The 18567-nt window shown below is 37.9% G+C and overlaps 1 protein-coding gene across 2 annotated transcripts in view; it reads right to left on the reverse strand.

Moving 5' to 3' along the window:
* LOC116501375 (rapamycin-insensitive companion of mTOR-like) overlaps positions 1-16710 on the reverse strand; it is a 99002-nt gene extending 82292 nt beyond the window's left edge. For both annotated transcript variants that reach the window (XM_032206891.1, XM_032206890.1), the window contains exons 1-11: positions 16584-16710; positions 15475-15538; positions 12135-12261; positions 9891-10060; positions 9583-9650; positions 7852-7919; positions 6070-6152; positions 4859-4946; positions 1831-1921; positions 1629-1695; positions 1424-1504 (exon numbers count right to left, since the gene is read on the reverse strand). In XM_032206891.1, the coding sequence (XP_032062782.1) occupies positions 1424-1504; positions 1629-1695; positions 1831-1921; positions 4859-4946; positions 6070-6152; positions 7852-7919; positions 9583-9650; positions 9891-10060; positions 12135-12261 (843 nt within the window). In that variant the 5' untranslated portion in view covers positions 15475-15538; positions 16584-16710. The remainder of the gene's footprint in view (positions 1-1423; positions 1505-1628; positions 1696-1830; positions 1922-4858; positions 4947-6069; positions 6153-7851; positions 7920-9582; positions 9651-9890; positions 10061-12134; positions 12262-15474; positions 15539-16583) is intronic.
* Positions 16711-18567: the final 1857 nt, after the last annotated feature.

Genomic DNA, 18567 nt, shown 5'->3' on the forward strand with positions numbered 1-18567 from the left:
TTTACAATTCCCTCTCCTCTCCACCTGTTAAGTAAGTATAAATCCTGTCGGTGTGGAATGGTAAAGACTTTAATCTTGTCGGGGTGCAGAATAAAGGAAAAAGAGAAGCTACTCTAAAGATAAGTTAAGGAGAGTGAAGAGGCAAGAAGCAAGGTGCCTTCAGCATCTCTGTGCTACGCAAGGGATACCTTCAGCAATGCTGAAAGTGCACTCCAAGTTGTGAGTTGCCTGAATGAGTAATATGAAATGCTCCAGCCACATCAAGCTGAACATGCAAAAGCTTCATCTACCTAGTCTGCAAGACAGAAAGCTAAGCAAGTTGTGTGGTACAGTCAACACACTGGAGGGAAGGAAAGCCATCCAGAGGGACCTTGACAGGCTTGAGAGGTGGGCCTGTGAGAACCTCATGAAGTTCAACAAGAGCAAGGTCCTGCACCTGGGCCAGAGCAATCCCAAGCACAAATACAGGTTAGGTGTGCTTGCAGCCCAAAAAGCCAAACGTATCTTGGACTGCAACAAAAGCAGTGTGGCCAGCAGGTCGAGGAAGGTGATTCTACTCCTCTGTTCTGCTCTTGTGAGGCCCCACCTGGAGTACTGCGTTCAGCTCTGAGGCCGCCAGCACAAGAAGAACATGGAAGTATTAGAATGAGTCCAGAGGAGGGCCACAAAGATGATCAAGGGGCTGGAGCACCTCTCCTATGAATGTCTATGAATGGCTGAGAGAGTTGTGGTTCTTCAGCCTGGAGAAGAGAAGGCTCTGAGGAGACCTTATAGCAGCCTTCCAATACTTTAAAGGGGCCTAGAGGAAAGCTGGGGAGGGACTCTTTAACAGGGATTGTGGCGATAGAACAAAGGGTAATTGCTTTAAACTAAAAGAGGGTAGATTTCGATGATATACAAGGAAGAAATTATTTACTATAAGGGTGGTGAGGCACTGGAACAGCTTGCCCAGAGAAGTTGTGGATGCCCCATCCCTGGAAGTTTTTAAGGCCAGGTTGGATGGGGCTTTGAGCAACCTGGTCTAGTGGGAGGTGTCCCTGCCCATGGCTGGGGGGTTGGAACTAGATGATATTTAAGGTCCCTTCTAATCCAAACCGTTCTATGATTCTACATTGCTACTGCTCCCATCACTCAAAGAAAAGCAAAAAACAGAAGTAATCCTTTTTGCAGACACAGTGACAGATGAGCGTGTTTGCAGGACTCCAGCTTAAAAATACAACTGGTTACTGAGGCAAGGAGTAGAACTGGTGAGAGTTTGAGATGGGGATTAACTGTCTTCCTATCAAGTCATCCTGTCATATATAAAGTGCCATATGGAATAATATAAAACAACTCATTATTTTGATGAAAAGTAGATGCTCCAAGTTCCTAAAAAAATCAAAGCTATACTAGAAAATATCTATTTCCAATGAGTCTTACTTACCATGTGCAAAAGTTCTCCTAAAAGAATAGTTGCTCTAACAGATACATGGTCATCACTACTTGTAATTACTTCAACCAGACCCTTCAAAAAAGTTAAAAAAAATACAACACTTAATGTAGGATGTATACAATGTAATGTATTTTATTTTTAATATTTATAGGAGAAAAGTAACAAGCATCTATTTATACTTGAAGTCATCAGTTACCTCTAGAAGTCCATTGTTAATAAAAGCTGAAAGCACTAAAGCCAAATAATTATCCATGAGATCAGGTCTAAGGAGAAAAAAAAGCAAACAGTTTAGAAAGTACATTTCTATTTCTACATTTCTATTTCTGCAAGAGAAAAATGATTATTTTGTCAACAATAACAAAAAACAACAGTTTAGACTGAGTTCATGAAATGCCCACCTTGATTTGGCTCTATAGGGTAATATAGTTTTAGCTTCAGAGGCTACAAAGCCATCAGAAAGTCTCCAGCAGTCCTGAAACCTGCTTGGATCTAAAACAAACAAACAAACAAAATCTCACACACACAAAAACCAACACCCAAAAATGTTAATTATAACACTGGATTTCATAGTGTTATTTTAATGGTTGTGAGTAAATAATAGTTCTTATCAACAGCTATTCCAACAGGTTTTAAATTATAGAAAATTTTATGTCTGAAGGAATCTTCGATAAGTCATCTAATCCATGCCCTTGCACAAAGTGATGCTAACTTTGAAGCTAGAACAAAGATTTCATCAACCAAAATAATGAAATTTACAATTCAAAAACACATGAAACTTGTTTAACAGAAAACCTTGTAACACCTTGTAAACCTTGTAACACCTTGACACCGTTTCCCACAGCATTCTCCTCAAGAAACTTGCTGCTCGTGGCTTGGACTGGCGTACGCTTCGTTGGGTTAAAAACTGGCTGGATAGCTGGGCCCAAAGAGTCGTGGTGAATGGAGTCAAATCCAGTTGGAGGCCGGTCACTAGTGGCGTTCCCCAGGGCTCGGTACTGGGGCCAGTCCTCTTTAATATTTTTATCGATGATCTGGATGAGGGGATCGAGTGCACCCTCAGTAAGTTTGCAGATGACACCAAGTTAGGTGCATGTGTCGATCTGCTTGAGGGTAGGAAGGCTCTGCAGGAGGATCTGGATAAGCTGGACTGATGGGCTGAGGTCAACTGCATGAAGTTCAACAAGGCCAAGTGCCGGGTCCTGCACCTGGGGCGCAATAACCTCAAGCAGAGCTACAGGCTGGGAGATGAGTGGTTAGAAAGCTGCCTGGTGGAGAAGGACCTGGGAGTATTGGTGGATAGTCGGATGAATATGAGCCAGCAGTGTGCTCAGGTGGCCAAGAAGGCCAACAGCATCCTGGCTTGTATAAGAAGCAGTGTGGCCAGCAGGGCTAGGGAAGTGATTGTCCCCCTGTACTCGGCTCTGGTGAGGCCACACCTCGAGTACTGTGTTTGGTTTTGGGCCCCTCACTACAAGAAGGACATCAAGGTGCTTGAAAGAGTCCAGAGAAGGGCGAGAAAGCTGGTGAGGGGTCTGGAGAACAAGTCCTACGAGGAGCGGCTGAGGGAGCTGGGTTTGTTCAGCCTGGAGAAAAGGAGGCTCAGGGGCGACCTTATTGCTCTTTATAAGTACATTAAAGGAGGCTGTATGTAGTGAGGTGAGGGTTGTCCTATTCTCCCACGTGCCTGGTGACAGGACGAGGGGGAACGGGCTAAAGTTGCGCCAGGGGTGTTTTAGGTTGGATATTAGGAAGAACTTCGTTACCGAGAGGGTTGTTAGGCATTGGAATGGGCTGTCCAAGGAAGTGGTGGAGTCACCATCCCTGGAGGTCTTTAAAAGACATTTAGATGTAGAGCTTAGTGATATGGTTTAGTGGAGGACTTGTTAGTGTTAGGTCAGAGGTTGGACTCGATGATCTTGAGGTCTCTTCCAACCTAGACAATTCTGTGATTCTGTGACCTAAAATTTTAAAATGCACATCTGTATATAGCAAAGTTACACGTTTATAACAAAGAATGAAGTATTTATAAGTGCAGAACAAGGATTAAACTTTTATAGTCAAGGCCATGATACACATTTATAACCAGAGTTTGGAAAATGACGGAACATTAAAGTCTGAGACTTGCTCTTTTCATACTTACACTTTTGTGAGACAAAGCAGAGGATATTCTTAAGGTTTACAAAGGAATAATTTTAAACATAAAAGACTAACTTTGCTAAATATAGACATGAAAACACATGCATTTTCCCAAGTAAAAGTAAGTCTGCTGAAGTGCAGCGGGGATAATTAGCACATACACAATATATAGAAAAAGACACTTTTTTAAGACACTTTTCCCACTTTTGAGGGAATAGTGGCTGGAAAGCTGCCCAGTAGAAAGTTCCAAATACCTGGGTGTATTGGTCGATAACCAGCTGAATATGAGCCAGCAGTGTGCCCAGGTGGCCAAGAAGGCCAACAGCATCCTGGCTTGTATCATAAATCGCGTGGCCAGCAGGACTAGGGACGTGATTGTCCCTCTGTACTTGTATCTGATGAGGCCGTACCTCCAATACTGTGTTCAGTTTTAGGCCCCTCACTACAAGAAGGACATTGAGGTGCTGAAGCGTATCCCAAAGAAGGGTAACAAAACTGGTGAAGGGTCTAGAAGTCTTCTAAGAAGCAGTTGAGGGAACTGGGATTGTTTAGCCTAGAAAAAAAGGAGGCTCAGGGGAGACCTTATCACTCCCTACAACTCAAAGGAGGCTATAGTGGGGTGGGGGTTGGTCTCTTCTCCCAAGCAACAAGTGATAGGACAAGAGGAAATAGCCTCAAGTTGCCATTTCCATTGAGGTTTAGGTTGGATATTAGGAAAAAATTCTTCACTGAAAGGGTTGTGAGACATTGGAACAGGCTGCTCAGGGAAGTGGTTGAGTCACCATCCCTAGAGGTATTCAAAAGGCATGTAGATGTGGTGCTTAGTGACATGGTTTAGTGGTGGACTTGGCAGTGCTTGGTTAATGGCTGGACATGATGATCTTGGAAGTCTTTTCCAACCTAAGTGATTCTATGATTCTAATAACTTTTCTGTGACATTCACCAACACTTATACACTGCTAATGCTTTTAACACTTCAAAGAAGTCTAATTTCTAGTATTATACAGTCTTTTGTGTAAATGTTCCATTATGTTCCACTACTGCTCTTCTATCAAACTTACAACTGATATAGTAAGGATGTTAGAAGAAAGTTAGACTTCTAGTAGCTTGATCAACACTTAATTGATGATAAAGGATTTTAAATGGGAGACTTCAGAATACCCAATGAATTCTGTGATGAAACAGTTGATATTGACATAATTTGCAACACAGAGGAAACAGTAAAGGGTTCAAATTTGTAGAAGAGAATAATACACAGAATTATTGCGTGGACTGGTTCCAAATACTTACCTACACTGAGAAGTGCCTCAATAAATTCTTCTGTGACAACAGGGAGAGGAAGGCGAAATATATCATAGAGAACCTCAAGCAGACCTTGCTACAAAAAAAAAAAAAAAAAAAAGGCAGCAATTTTATAGATTCACAAAAAATGGCCTTTTTTTTCACTATTAAAAAAAGAACACCGCAGTTGAGATTTTTATAGTGTGCTAAAATTGGTGTCTCTTTGGGGGTTTCTTTTTTTGATAACATGCTTATTTTCATAATCTAAAGTTAATCTGGAGAAGAAAAGGTGATTGCTCACTTTAGAACTATATTATCACTTTGAATTCTATAGAATCTTAGGCTACTTGGATTACAGTTTTTTACAACAGTTACTGCTGTGACTGTCAACTTATTAGTTTAGGCAGTAATCAGGAAGAAACATTTTTATTCAACTCAAATTTAATACTTTAAACTCTTAACTACAGTTATTGTGAATTTGCTTTTACTTGCGGCCAGAGCAAAAATTAATTTATGTACTATTGATCTAGTGTGAGTCCATGCAAGTGATGTACCTTTCCTAATGCCTACTTTCTACTTGTAGCAATTAAATATCAGCAGATTGGAGACTTCCACTATACAATGTATAAACAAGAAACAAAATAACTTAAAACCAAGAACAATGTCTGAAAGCATTTTTTTCGGCAGTACCAATTTCACGGTACCTTAATATATTTTTTATTCCACTTAAATCACAATGGAATTCTACAGAGTTCAATATCTATAGAAAATGATAAAAAGGAACTTAGACTAAAATGAAATAAAACAACAACAATAAAAAAAAAAACCTTGATTTATTCTCATAGCCTATAATGTATTTCACTGCCATAAATATTAGAGCACATATAAATATTTTATGTGTACTACCTACTACCTCCTGTAGTCTAACGCTTTTTTCCCTTTTTTCTCTTCCATTCCCTTCTATCAGACATGCAGGATGTGCCTCAATTCTCACTTTATGGACACAGAAAAAGCAAGCAGCTTGCTTAAGATTACACAGGAAATTTATAATGGAATTATAGACTCAAAGCTGGGGGTCAAGAAAACTCAAGGCTAGTGGTCTTGTAATTGGTGGCTAGTGGTCTGTATTTAGACCACTAAATTATTAAAAAATTGTAAGAATATGTTAATTAAGACATCCAATATTATTCCTATTTCAGTACTAAATATTTACCACCTACCCGTATTTCCATATTTGGTATACAGAGCACCCCAATAAGAGACTGAATCCCGGAATTCCCAGGTTTGCACAGACTGATAATACCTAAAAAACCATTAAATACATAGTAATATTTCCTCACCAAACACCAAAAAATAAATATTAGACAATGTTAATTTTGATTTCCAGTTTGTATGCAAGCACAGATGATAAAAATTACTGATTAAAATTTTTGACCTTTACATTGTTGTCTTCTAACCAATTTTAATCAATATGTTTAACTGCAAAACCTTGTTCCCTCACTAAAAACTATAGACTATATAAAAACTATATTTTTGCCCTTTCCACTGTGAACAGTCTTTTCAAGTTATCTGCAAAAAAATATTTGCATCAAAGAAACTTCAGAAAGAAAAGACAAAATTGTAAATAAAGAATTAATCTTAAACCTGAAAGATATAGGCAGAACTGTGAGCACTATCTTAACCTAACAAACTATTTAGTTCCTTTCTAATCTCAGGTGAATTCTAAATAACAAGTTTAAATATATTTGGAACGATATCATCTGTGCACTGTTTTTAATCATCTTTTCCCAGATAAACAGCGCTTGTCTCCAGAATTTTTCAACAGCAGAAAGTCCAGACAGGTGTAAATAAATAAATAAAACACCCAAAAAGACAAAACAAAAACCCAACAAAAACAAAACACCCTCAGACTTTTTTGCTATATGCCCTTTTGGAAGACTGACATTGTGAGGACATTTTTGTACCAAAAAACATTTTTAAGATCTTAGCTTCCGACGTAAATAATATAAAAAACAAAACAGAAAGAAAGAACATGTAACAGCAAAAGTACCACAGCAAGTAATGTATTCCAAGACAACTGTTTGTTCAGTCACTTGAACTTTTCAGGCTTATGCTAGTAGTTCTAAGTGTGAATTGGGAAAAATGTAGAAACTGCTTTTTAGAACCTCCAAAGTTGTCACAAACTCTCCAAGTTTCCTCCCCAATCAAGTAAGAACACGTGACTTTTAAAGGATACCTGGATGTTAAATTAAGCTTACTGAATATTTTCAGAACATTAAAAATAATGCAAATAGTCTTGCAATCAAAATGCTTTCTATACAATCTGAATCTTTCCTAAGCATAGCCTGTAAAAATCCTATCCAAAATTTTGTTAGGTGGTCATATCAACTGATTTAGTTTATTTGCAAGACATTGACTTGACTAAAAGAACAAGCAGTCCTTGAGGCAGTAACTCCATGTTAGGTATTATAATATTACAGAGAAGGGATTTAGAAAAATGCAAAAATCTACTTTTTTGATTTAGAAATGTCTTCTACATGAAAAATCCAAAACTATGTCCATATTGGGATTTATCAACTATACCACCTGATAAAAGCAGGTGCTACTGAAACTGTTCTGTTGAAAATTCTTCATATAGACAAATAGATTTCTTATTTACATTGGCAGAACAATCTCAAAGGCTAATTCTTATGATATGAAGCTATTTTCAACAACCTTTCACCCATCAAATGTCAAGCACTACCATCAAGGTACAACTGTATTCTATACAAGGTATTCTATACTGAAAAAGCTGCATCTTGTTAGTAGAGTTAGTCAAAAAAAACCTATGTACAAGTCCTCAAATTTGACAATATCAAAACACATTTTAGTACTATTATAGGAAAACACCGATAGAAGATAGACCAAGAGAGACAGATTCTGGGCTTAAATAAACAATTCCTTTACACTGAAATGTCCTTGCCAGTTATCCAACTTAAAACAAACTAACAAAGAAATCTTACCTGCCCATGATCGAAATGCTGCCACTATTCCCATTTTACTAGCTAAGAACCGTGCTTCTCTGTCCTCTCTGTCATATAACAACAAATGTCACAATACACAGTTAATTACTATAAAACAGTGTTATTAACATAGCAAGTAATAAGTAATTAACTGAGATTTTGGATGGAGAACAAAATCAAGACTAAGAAAAATCTTTTATGTAAGTATATATTTGTATGTATATATTATTTAAGCAATATGTACACACATGCAAAGATTAGGATTTTTAAACATTGTTACTTTTAATTTTCCAATGGAGTTTCTATGGCAGAAGGATCACGAACTAAATATCTATATTTGGTCTATCAGATTAATCACTTTGATGCCCCCACTGAAAGCAAGACTACAGCAGGGGCCTAAGGAATTGGACACTGATTCAGTTACCCAGACCTAAGCATCTACTGCCATTTGATGGTTTAAAAAACAAAACCAACCAAACAACAACAAAAAATGACAAAAACATACACACACATTGTGTAAGTCAAGTTGGAAGTTACCTCAGGAGGTATCTAATCTAAACTATTGCACAAAGAAGGAGTCAGCTATGAGACCAGACCAGGTTATACTCAGGGCTTCATCCAGTCAAGTCTCAAAAACTTTCAAGGATGAAGGCTACAGGACTTCTCTGGGACAGCCTTTTCCAACTTGACTAGCCTCACAGAAATTTGTTTTTCCTTATATCAGGTTGGAACTTCTCGTTTCGATTTCTCTCTGCTGTTTCTTTTCCTCACACCATGCACCACCATGAAGGGTCTGACTACATCTTCTTGATAACCTCTTCATAGGTATTAGAAAGGATGTTCCCTAAGCTTCCCCTCACAGGATGTGCTCCAGCTCCCTGACCATCTTGAGCTGGGAGGCTCAAAACTGGATGCAGTGGTTTGCGTGAATTTTAACAAATACAAAATAGAAGAGAATAATCACATCCTTCAACCTGCTGGCTATGTATAGCTCAACATACTGTCAACTTTAGCCACCTGGGCACACTGTCTTACCAGAACTTCTCCCTGCCTAGTCAGGTCCACAGCCCACTTCATTGTGTTGTGCTTCCTCCCAGGCACAGAACTCTGCATCTGCCCTTGCTGAATTTCATCAGGTTCCTTTTGGCCCACTCTTCCAGACTAAAGTCTCTCTGGATGTCATTGATGTCCTTAACTCTATCAACTGTTCTCCCCAGTTTATCATCTGTAAACTTCATGAGAGTGCAGTCCATCCCCTCCTCCAGGTTACCGATGAAGGTGGTTTCAGGACAGGTTTCAAACTAGACCCCTGTGGTACTCCACTTGTTACCGGCCCCCAGGCACAGTAAAATGCCTTAACTACTACCCTCTGAGCCTGAACATACAACCATCAAACATAAAACCAGCTCAAATATAAACTCCCTATTGTGGATGTTTAAAGCAAGATAAAAAGAAACTCATACCTGAAGTAAGAAATGATTGTGAAAACTTTTTATTAAAGTGAAAGAAATATAATGGGGAAGGAAAGACGGGTAAACCTAGTTTTTCCCTTTTGAAATCTTAATTCCTAACAATGTTTTAGGAAGTTGCATTCTAACCAGCTATCGTATTCAACTTCAAATAGTTTAGTAATAGCTCACTGCTTTTATTTTGCCAATTTGGAAAGAAAAACAGTTTAATTACAATACCATGAACACAACTGGCAGCACAAGTACCAGCCCTTACACTTACTTGAGTTGTCCTTCTGCTGTGTCTGGATTATGTCTGTAGTGAAAATCTGTGTAAGGAGCTAGAATTCGCTAAACAAAAAGAAAGACATGCATTACTTTCAGATGAGAATACAGTTAATGGGTTTTGTTCTTTCATCAGTCCCACTCCAATTTGTCATGTTATTCCTTCTTTATAAATCATTATTGTCTTGGCCTAAAACGTTTTAAACATTTTGCATGAACAGAGTGAAACCCAAAGTGAAAATTAAACATTTTTATTACTAATACAGTGTTTAATTTCTGTTACTAAATAAGTAAAGTTGAACCCACCTCTAATTCTACATCTGCTCGCACATACTGTCTGGTCTTTGGATGATTAATGAGGTGCAAAACTGTAGTTACCAGAGCCTCATTTATTCGGCTAAGCTGACAATCGATCACATTTTTCAAGATGGTATTTAAACCACCCTGAAGAGCCACCACCTCGGGATTCTGAAGTGCTAAATGAAGAAAAATAAGTGACTTCAATGAGTGATAGGAAAGAAAATATTTCAAGACTTCCAATATACGTACTAAACAGCAAGCGTCTTATCTTTTTCTTCCTGAACACTGCTGAGGAACAAATAAAACTTTTAATGGAACTGACATTAGCAATGAAATGATATTTTGGATTAATTTATCATCAAATAAAATTCTGAACAGGCAGTCACCGTAGTGCACTGATTTCCCAGCTTATTTCCAAACAAGTTTTCATACAGTAGAGCCAAGATTTCCCCACAAAAATATTTTGTACATCACTGGACTGCCATGGATAAAAATATTTATTCTAGAATATAAAAGACTAACAGATTACTTATTTCTTTAAAACAGTGTGGTAGTATCACACTGCTGACTAGCTAAACTCAACCACACTGCTCTCTCACTCCCCCTCCTCAAAGGAAGAGGGGGAGAAAATACAATGGAAAAGGGATCAAGGATTAAGATAAGGACAGGGACCCTTCATCTCTTCCTCTCCTTCTCGGTCACTCTCTGCCCCTGCTCTAACGTGGGGTCCTTCCCATGGGATGCCATCCTTCCCAAAAAGATCCTGCATGGGCTTCCCACAGGCAGCAGCTCTTCAAGAACTGCTCTAATATGGGTCCATACCACGAGGTCCATTCTTCAGGAATGGACTGCTCTCACATGGGTCCCCTGTGGGTGGCAGCTCCTACTTGATCACCTGCCCCTGTGGGGATTCCTCTCCGTGGGCTGCAGGGGAACTTCTGCTCTGGCACCTGGAGTGCCTCCTCCCCTTCCTTCTTCACTGACCTTGGTGTCTGCAGGGCTGTTTATCACTCCTCTCTCCCAGCTGCTGTTGCGCAGCAGTTTTTTCCCTTTCTTAAGTATGTTCTCCCAGAGGCACAACCAATGTCATTCACTGGCTTGGCTCTGGCCAGCAGCGGGTCACTTTTGGAGCCATCTGGAACTGGCCCTTATCTAACATGGAACAGCTTCTGGACTCTTCTCACAGAGGCCACCCCTGCAGCCCCTCTGCTACCAAAACCTTGTCATGTAAGCCTGATACAAACGGAAGACTGCATCTTGAAAAAGCTGAAGTTATTTCAGACATTGATACAAAACTGAAAATACTTTAAAAATCAATACCCACACACATGTATAGGGATTTAGTATAGATCACTGTCCAAGTAACTTTTACATAGACACAAATACTGATTTCCAGAAGACAGCTAACTACAGTACTCGTAAAAAAAAATTAAGGAAAATATTTTGTAGTTCTCTGAGCACTGTTACATTTGATAACACTTCATGTATGGATTTCTCACTATTTCCAATCCATTAATTTTAGAAAAATCAACCTTAGCAAGGAAACATTTTTAAGGTAACACAAAAATTGAAATTTTCAAGTACTTCACTTAAGAGATTTCCATTTTAAGTTGAAGTGATTTTGGTTTATATTAAACTAATGACTAAACCTATGAAATCACACAGAATCACAGAATGGCCAAGGTTGGAAGGGACCTCTGAAGATCATCTAGTCCAACCCCCCTGCCAAGCAGGATCACTTAGAGCACATTGTGCAGGATGGCATCCAGGCATGTTTTGAATATCTCCAGAGAAGGAGATTCCACAGCCTTTCTGGGCAACCTGTCCCAGTGCTCTGTCACCCTCACAGTAAAGAAATGCCCTCTCACATTCAGCCGGAACTTCCTGTGCTTCAGTTTGTGCCCATTGCCTCTTGTCCTGTCGCTGGGCACAACTGAAAAGAGACCGTCTCTATCCTCTTGACACCCTCCCCTCAGATATTTATACATATTGATGAGGTCTCCCCTCAGTCTTCTCTTTTCCAGGCTAAACGGGCCCAGTTCTCTCAGCCTGTCCTTGTATGACAGGTACTCCAGTCCTCTAATCATCAATGGAAATTAAGAACATCAAACATCTGATTCCTTAGTTATTAAACAAATCCTCTTTATTATTTGAATAAAATATATTTAATATGAACTCACAGAAGAGAATCCCTTAGAAAACCGATGACAACCATGTAAAGTTTTCTTAATTAGCTTCCAGTTATCTTACCCAGTTCACAGATAATGGCTATACATGCTCGAACCATTCTGTCTCTTTCTTGAAGACCATCATTTCCAACTGCTATCAAAGAATTAGTAATAGAGCTGGGGAACAATGAAGCATTCACAGTGATCATCTGCCAAAAATGAAAGAAAAAACCCTCTGGTTTCTTCATATTTCTTTAAACGTACTCACAAATTCACCAGCATTCTGTTTTCTAGATAAAACTTGACAAACCATTCCATATATTACTTACTCATATCCTGCAAATAATAAAATTATTTCTATTGTTCTTGAAACTCTGTTTAACTTACTTTACCATTCTCTTCCTGCTTGCTTTTTATTTTTATCTCATCATAATATAAAAATAAAAAAGACAACTGTTTAGAAAGAGCTATTGCTGCCTTTTTCAGATCATTTCCAATAATTTCTTTAGCAACAGAGAACACTATCCACTAACAAAGAGCAGATTACAAACTCTTCTAGAAGATTAATTCATAATGCATTAGATTCTTCAATACCTATTCAACTGTTTCATTAGCTAAGACTGACCTCTCATGATTTATAGGGAACCTCCTTCTGCACACAAGAGAAGTTGCAGACTATAAAAAAGGACAGTCAACAAAAGATACTGCTACAGAATTTGGAAGGCAACTACCAGTAACAGCTCTGAATCCTCTTGTATAGTACCTAATCTTCTTAGAACTGCAGTGTAATTCAGCTTTATCATCTTATATAGCTACATCGCAAAAAAAATCTTAAGAGTGAAAAGATGAAACCAGACCTACTTTCATTAATCATTAGTGATTAAGAGATAAAACCCATTTACAACAAATTTGACACAAAATAGAACAGTTTTTAACTGCCAATGTTCCTTTACACTACTGAAGAACTCCTGTGCCATGGAAATCCTCAGCTACTAGTTTAAGAATTTAAACCAGATTAAGGAGCAAGACCACATGCACACATTAAAGGAAAAACAAAACAAAACAAAACAAACAAACAAACAAAAAAACCCACCACCCCAAATACCCAAATAAGGCTTTGACTACAAAGGCTGAGTAGCTATCTATTCACATTTTTTCATAGTTTGCTAAAATTAAATATGCATATCCTATATACTATGGAATATGAACATTGCTGGCGTTAAACAGATGTATTACTAAGGGGAAACAGTTGTGTTTTTGTTTGTTTGTTTGTTTTGTTTTGTTTTTGTCTGACTGATTTAAAAGGGAACAATATAATTTCATAACATATCACATTTTTTCTACTAATGAAAAAAATGAGATGAGAAAAAATGCTCAAGGAAAGACTGATTTCTTTTAACATTCAACTCCAAGTATTTTAGTAGAGTAAATACAAGTTTTGCATTTGTTTTCATTCTGCTCTATAAACTTAAATGCAATTTTGAAGACCAAGGACAGGTGATGCAAGATAACTTATAAGCAACTATGATGAAGTAACAAAGACTATGAAGTCAGCCTTTAAAGATTCCTTTAAAAAAAATTTTAAAAAAAGAAGGCAGTTCATATATATACTTCACCCCACTTCTGCTTTGAAAATAAAACATTCTACCTCTTAAATTATTAAAAAATGGACAAACTGACTTTGATTAGATGGAGAAATGCTTTTTGAAGCAACTTTATACCATTGGTCTCATGGCTGAAGACACTGTTAAATTACAAAGCTCTCACTAGGAGACACTGCCCCACAGAGAGCAGTCAAAAGAGAATACAAGCACTCAAAGCCCTCAAAAAAGTTTAAAAAGTGTAAAGTTGTTTTTCTTTTCTCTTCCTCTACTACTTTAACCTGCACATTTTTTTTAAAAAAAGTTTACCACTAAGTGCCTTTATAAATTCAGAAAACGACTAATATTTTACATATTGTTCTTCTCCTCTATGAAAAGGATGAGAAGAAAGTGAGAGAATGTTTTAATTTTAAAGTTTTATATCTATACTATTCTTACACAGGAATATTTACTATCAAAAATGAGGTAAAGAATTTTGTCCGGACTTTAGAACAGAAATCAACAGCTCTTATATGCTGATGGGACCCAGTTCAGTTCTTCCACAGCTCACTAGTAAACACCATCTTCTGAATGAATTAATTAACTCTGCCTGATTGTAATATTTGCCATCCATTCTCCTCTCCTAGACCTTTATATACTTTTTTTAGGAATCCTAAAAACCACTGAGTCTGAGCCAAATAAAGCCAAATCATTACAAATGTGTTTCCATTCCATCTTCAGATTTAAGTTATTCTGGCCCTATAGTGATGTTTTCTTTAAACCAGATTAACAAATAACATTTGTAAATGGTGACTTCCTCAAGGACCTGTGCCACTGATACAGATGATCCATCCTTTTTTGTTGTTGTTGTTCTTTTATTTTTTTCTTTTTTAGCTTTAAAACTGTTTTTAACAATTGTGCCAATCAAACACATTGTTTCTTCTGTAAAATAGAAATGAAGTGAGCTCATTTTAAGAAAAGAAATTGCATATCAAACCTCCATATTTTCAACCTAAATATATACATATGTACACGCACGAAAAAAAACACAAAACACAAACAGATTAAACACTGTGCTCCTGTGAAACAATTCTTCCAACTACTTCAAACTTTACCTGAGTTTTTAAGATGCTCAGTAAAGAGTACAAGCAAGATAAAAAACAGCAAAATCCAATACAAAGGCAGACTACTATAATCACCTAAGAAAATAGCTTCAGTAGCTGTAATACACTATTTTCTCTAGGATCAACTTGAAAATGCAGCTACCACAACTTCAAACATCTCATGTCCATGGGTACATGGTACAGTAATCAGCAAAGACTAACTTATTGCATAACAGAAAAAAGGGGAAAGGGAAAGGGAAGATGGATAACACCAGCCTCCACAGATAAAGCAATAAGGCTGAAAGCATTCCTTTAATTGCAATGGCAATTTTACTTCTAAGTGGCAGAAAATCTCCAGTCCTTCATTCACAGGTGTTTAATGACACTATACAATGAAGTTAAATCATTAGATGATACTTAATAATGTGGTTCTTATACCCTTGCACTCATCATTTGATGAGCTGTTCCCAAATCTTGTTCAGTTTTACCTCTATCAAAACAAAATTACCTGGATTTTTCTAGATTACTCAAGATTCTCAGTCATAAGAGATTAAAATCAAAATAAGTCTCAGCACTAGCTTTCTTTCTCTCTCTTTTTGTTTTTTTTTGAATTAACAGCTATAATTTCTTCTCATATGATAAAATAAGACTGTGTGAAAAAGAACTGCTGATGGAGAAAACCTGGAATCAGTACAGCTGACTGATATAGCTAGTTAGACCATATATAGTTAGATTTTACCTTTCTGACTAATCGAAGTGCTTGTGTTCTTTCTACTTCATTACTCTGTTGTATGTCAATGCACCTAAAATAAGTTAAAAACATGTTTTGTTTATAACAACATTAACTTTCACCTTAACTGTTAACATCTCTCATTAATATTCATGCAACTAAATAAAGAGAATAAAAATATTATGAATTATTGTTTTAAAAAATGCTTTTCAGCAAATATATTCATGATTAGTTAATTAGTTTCAATTTATATTATATTATATTTATATTATTTACAGTTATTTTCATTATAAGTAAATCACTAAAATGCTCTCAAATATACAATGACAAGGCATAACACCTCCAACAATTCTGAGCTAGCTACACCTGTCATTTCAAATAAGCCTAAATAAAAGCATTCATATTTCAAATCAACATTCTATGCATTCTCAGATCAGAAAAGTCCATTTGCCCTAACAAAATTTAACAGCACACTAAAACTGTGTGTGTGTGTGTACATATACATGTAAAAAAAAAAACACACACACACACATATATCAGTATATTAAATGCAAAATTATTTTAACAAAGGAAGCACTAGAAATGATGATAATTAGATCTAGTCACCATACTGACCTTATTATCTCATTGTTAGTTTGCCCTTTGGTATCTTTCTGTTGTGGTATGGGTTAGATAAATTCTTGGGCATGAACAACATTTTCATCCTGACATTGTACTAGAGGCTCTACTCTATGGTGATGATACAAAGAATCGAAACAAACCCCACAAAACAATTTAAGACATGAAAATTACTAAAGTCCTGACCTTCTAATAATACCATAAAGTAATTTATAATTAATGACATTTATGATTCAGAAACATATTTTGTGCATCTAATTTTTTAGATTATTCATAGTAGATCATGTATTAGGATATCACTTTATTTGGATTAGAAGGTGTGATGTATTATGAATCCAACATTTTAAAGAATTAGATTATTCATACTGAATAAAACAGGCTATTATAAAGCTGCATATCAAGAATATAAGAGGATATGAAACCATCTTTTCAAACCTGTCTCAACCATGAAAAATAAGTGATTTACAATTTTACAATTTACAACAAGAAGGGAAAATTACCTTGCTATCAAGTAATCCACTTTCAACTTCAGCACCTTCTGGAGAATACTGGAGTCTCGAATGAGATAGCGAAGGGCTCGCAATCCTGCTGCTCGCACCTCTTTTGCTTCATTTAGTAAAGCTAACCGCAGACTACAATGAAGGAAACAAAGGAGGTAAACAATTATATAGCAGCAGATAGACTTCACCATCAGACATGAAACTACTACATACTCATTTAAAATAAAAGTCTGATTTTTAAAGAGAAATATTCTGCATTAATTTTCTGTTTCTGAGATACTTACCTGTGCAGCCTAGAAGGCAAACCCTCACCTTGCTAACAGATCTAGACAATATATTAATCTGTAGAAAGACACAGATCGTTTTCCCCCCTTAAAATATATATATATATATATAAATAGTTTGTACACCCCTGAAATTATATATGACTAAATGGTATATGACTTGCTATTTTACAAAACAGCTGACCAAAATATGAGTCTGTCGTGATTCCGCTCGAGTGGGCAGCCGAGCTCCACCACAGCCGCTTTCTCACTCCCCCTCCTCAAAGAGGAATGGGGAGAAAATATGTGAAAAGGGCTCAAGGATTGAGATAAGGACGAGAAAATCACGCAATAATTATTGTAATGGGCAAAACAGACTCGGCATAAGGAGATAGTAAGATTTATTGCCTACAACTAACAAGCGAGAGAAGTGAGAAAACAAAGGAAAAAAAAAACAAAAGCACCTTCCCCCCATCCACCCTCTTCCACCTCCTCCCCCTGAGCGGCGCAGGGGAACGGGGGAATGGGGGTTATGGTCAGTCTACAGCACTTCTTCTCTGCCGCTCCTTCTCGGTCACTCTTGTCCCCTGTGCTGTGGGGTCCCACCCACGGGATGCAGTCCTTGATGAACTGATCCGGCGTGGGCTTCCCACAGGCAGCAGCTCTTCCAGAACTGCTCCAGATATGGGTCCGTACCACGGGGTCCATCCCTCAGGAGAAAACTGCTCCAACCTGGCTCCCCTATGGGCAGCAGCTCCTGCCAGGTCACCTGCTCCTGCGTGGTCTTCTCTCCACAGGCTACAGGTCCGGCCCGGAATCTGCTCCGGCAGGGGTCTTCCACAGGCGGCAGCCTCCGTTGGTGCAGGGCCACCTGCTCCACCGTGGTCTCCTCCACGGGCTGCAGCATGGAACCCTGCTCCACCGTGGTACTCCATGGGCTGCAGGGGGACATCCTGCTTCACCATGGTCCTCACCACAGGCCGCAGGGGACTTCTGCTCCGGCGCCTGGAGCACCTCTCCCACCCCCCTACACTGACCTTGGCACCTGCAAAGCTGTTCTCTCACTCCCGGCTGCTGTCTGGCGCAGCGTTTTTTTCCCTGTCTTAAATATGCTCTCACAGAGGCGCAAACAACATCACTTATTGGCTCAGATCTGGAAAACAATGGGGCCCTTCCCAAACATGGGGCAGCTTCTAGATCTTTCTCACAGAAACCACCCCTATAGCCCCCTGCTACCAAAACCTTGCCACGTAAATCCACTACAGAGTCCTAAAAAAGTAACCTAATTTAGTTAAAATTTTCTAGAAGATAAACAGGTAGACAGTATTTCTTCCACTGCTACACTGTTAATCCATAGACATAGATCTTCAAAACATGTCTTAACACCTAATTGAGACAAATTTGCATCTTAACTAATTATATGCACGACTTTCTAAAGATGAACCACTCTCTAAAGATATTACAGTACAAGTATGTTTACATGACAAATAAAAATCAAAAGAAAATATGTAATTTAAGCAGCCTTACATAGCATAAATTTCTACACATTTCATTTCAGAATACAATCAAAATGTATTTCTCTTTACAGATTTTGAAAGTGCTTTGCTTTCATCAAGATGACCTCTCCTAACTGTCATGATAATGGAATTCCTAAATACACCGGCGAGGTGTAGTGGTTTTACTCGGGTGGGCAGCCGAGCTCCACCACAACTGCTCTCTAA

The sequence above is a fragment of the Aythya fuligula genome, chromosome W (genome assembly GCF_009819795.1).
Source record: "Aythya fuligula isolate bAytFul2 chromosome W, bAytFul2.pri, whole genome shotgun sequence".
Taxonomy (NCBI): Eukaryota; Metazoa; Chordata; class Aves; order Anseriformes; family Anatidae; genus Aythya; species Aythya fuligula.